Here is a 1,476-nt window from a genome sequence, read left to right as displayed (position 1 = left end):
GGGTCCACCCTGGACAGGTCAACAGTCCATCGCACGGCAACACCGAGACAAACAACCATTCACGCACACCTAAGGAGAATGCGGAGAATCCAATTAACCCAGCGGGCGGCAACCCAAAATGCTCAAAGAGCAATATTAGACCAAAAAAACAAAAATAAATCTGTCTGGAGCTGCAAAAATGTAAAAGTCTTATATATGCCTTGTATGGCAACATGGGCTCTAAGCGTTTTAGCCCGCTATAAAAACAAAAAAGGACTATGTAAGCTTAAATATATAATAATGATTCATGATTAAATGTTAATCTCGAGCAAATGTCATGTAGCATGAGGTGAGGGACGAGCAGACAAGCTCTCAGCCAAGTTTCATGTCAAAGGGATGGGAGAGAGAACAGGAAGAAGAGAGGGGGAAAGTGGTCCCTATGTCCTCCAGCAATCAAAGCCTATAGCAGCAAAACTATAAAGATGGCTTAGGGTAACATGAGCTATTCTAACTATCAGCTTTTTCAAAAAGGAAAGTTTTAAGCTTATTTTAAAAGTAGAAGGGATGTCTGCATCACAGACTAAAACAGTTTGATAAATGATGCTTGGTTGCTCTAATTTTAGCAGGAAACAAATCAGAGTTTAATTTCCAACTATCCTGACTTAAAACCTCTTCTTTTGAACCATACTGCCCGCACTCTGTCCTTCAGTTTTAGTTCTTAGGAAACCTTCATAGTTCTGATTTTTTTTCTTGCACATGCATCAAGGCAGTGATGATCCCTTCTGTGTCCCATTAGGTCGCCTGCACTGCCCGTCTTTAATCTGAGCCAGGGAAGAAGGGGCGAACATGGCAGCCAAAGCAGGAGACGACCCGGACAGCCTCATGACTCTGGCTACAGTCTTCTGCCTCAGGAATCTAAGGAAGACCATGTGCTACCAAGGATCCAGGAACAAGCTCTGCATGCGCTCCGACATCTTCCTACCGAGCGAAATCTGCGACAAACTCGTCAACACGTACGCAAACCTTTAGTCTTAATCAAAAACGGCGCTGTCTGTGTTTGTTGCATGTTTTTATCTTCTCTCCCCTCTCAGGTACATGGAGTTGGTCCATTCTGACAGTAGCTTTGAACCAGAGGAGAGCTTCTTCCAGCTCTTCTCAGACCCTCGGAGCACCAGAGTGAGCCGAGTGCAGCTGAGAGGAAACTTTGTACGGGACAGAGATCTGGAGGCCATACGGAAACAGGTGTCTAAATGCTGAGGAATACATTTTTCCGTTTACTGTTAAAGTCTGATGTGTATGCAGGCGTTAAAAGGCTCCTAAGTAGGGAATGAACCATGGATGATATGATGACACGATTTAAATAGTCACTATTATAGGACAGGCACTGATTCAAGTCTTTCTGGCTGATATTAGCTTCTCTTTACTTTAACTTCAGTCCCACATTTCATTTTATTTTTTGTGTATATTTTAACTTAACTGGTCCTGTGTCGCAGTGCA

General features: G+C 43.2%; 1 protein-coding gene across 1 annotated transcript; it reads left to right on the top strand.

The window, feature by feature from the left end:
- Positions 1-754: 754 nt before the first annotated feature.
- LOC107081093 (protein zer-1 homolog) lies at positions 755-1,221 on the top strand (the record flags this gene model as incomplete). Its single annotated transcript, XM_015369306.1, has 2 exons — positions 755-992; positions 1,071-1,221. Coding segments are annotated over exons 1-2 (318 nt in total), but the record flags the coding sequence as incomplete, so codon positions are not given.
- Between the last annotated feature and the right edge of the window lie 255 nt (positions 1,222-1,476).

This window comes from Cyprinodon variegatus, unplaced genomic scaffold (genome assembly GCF_000732505.1).
Source record: "Cyprinodon variegatus isolate N-32 unplaced genomic scaffold, C_variegatus-1.0 Scaffold2896, whole genome shotgun sequence".
In the NCBI taxonomy this organism is placed as follows: domain Eukaryota; kingdom Metazoa; phylum Chordata; class Actinopteri; order Cyprinodontiformes; family Cyprinodontidae; genus Cyprinodon; species Cyprinodon variegatus.
This window is presented reverse-complemented; position numbering and strand designations above follow the sequence as displayed.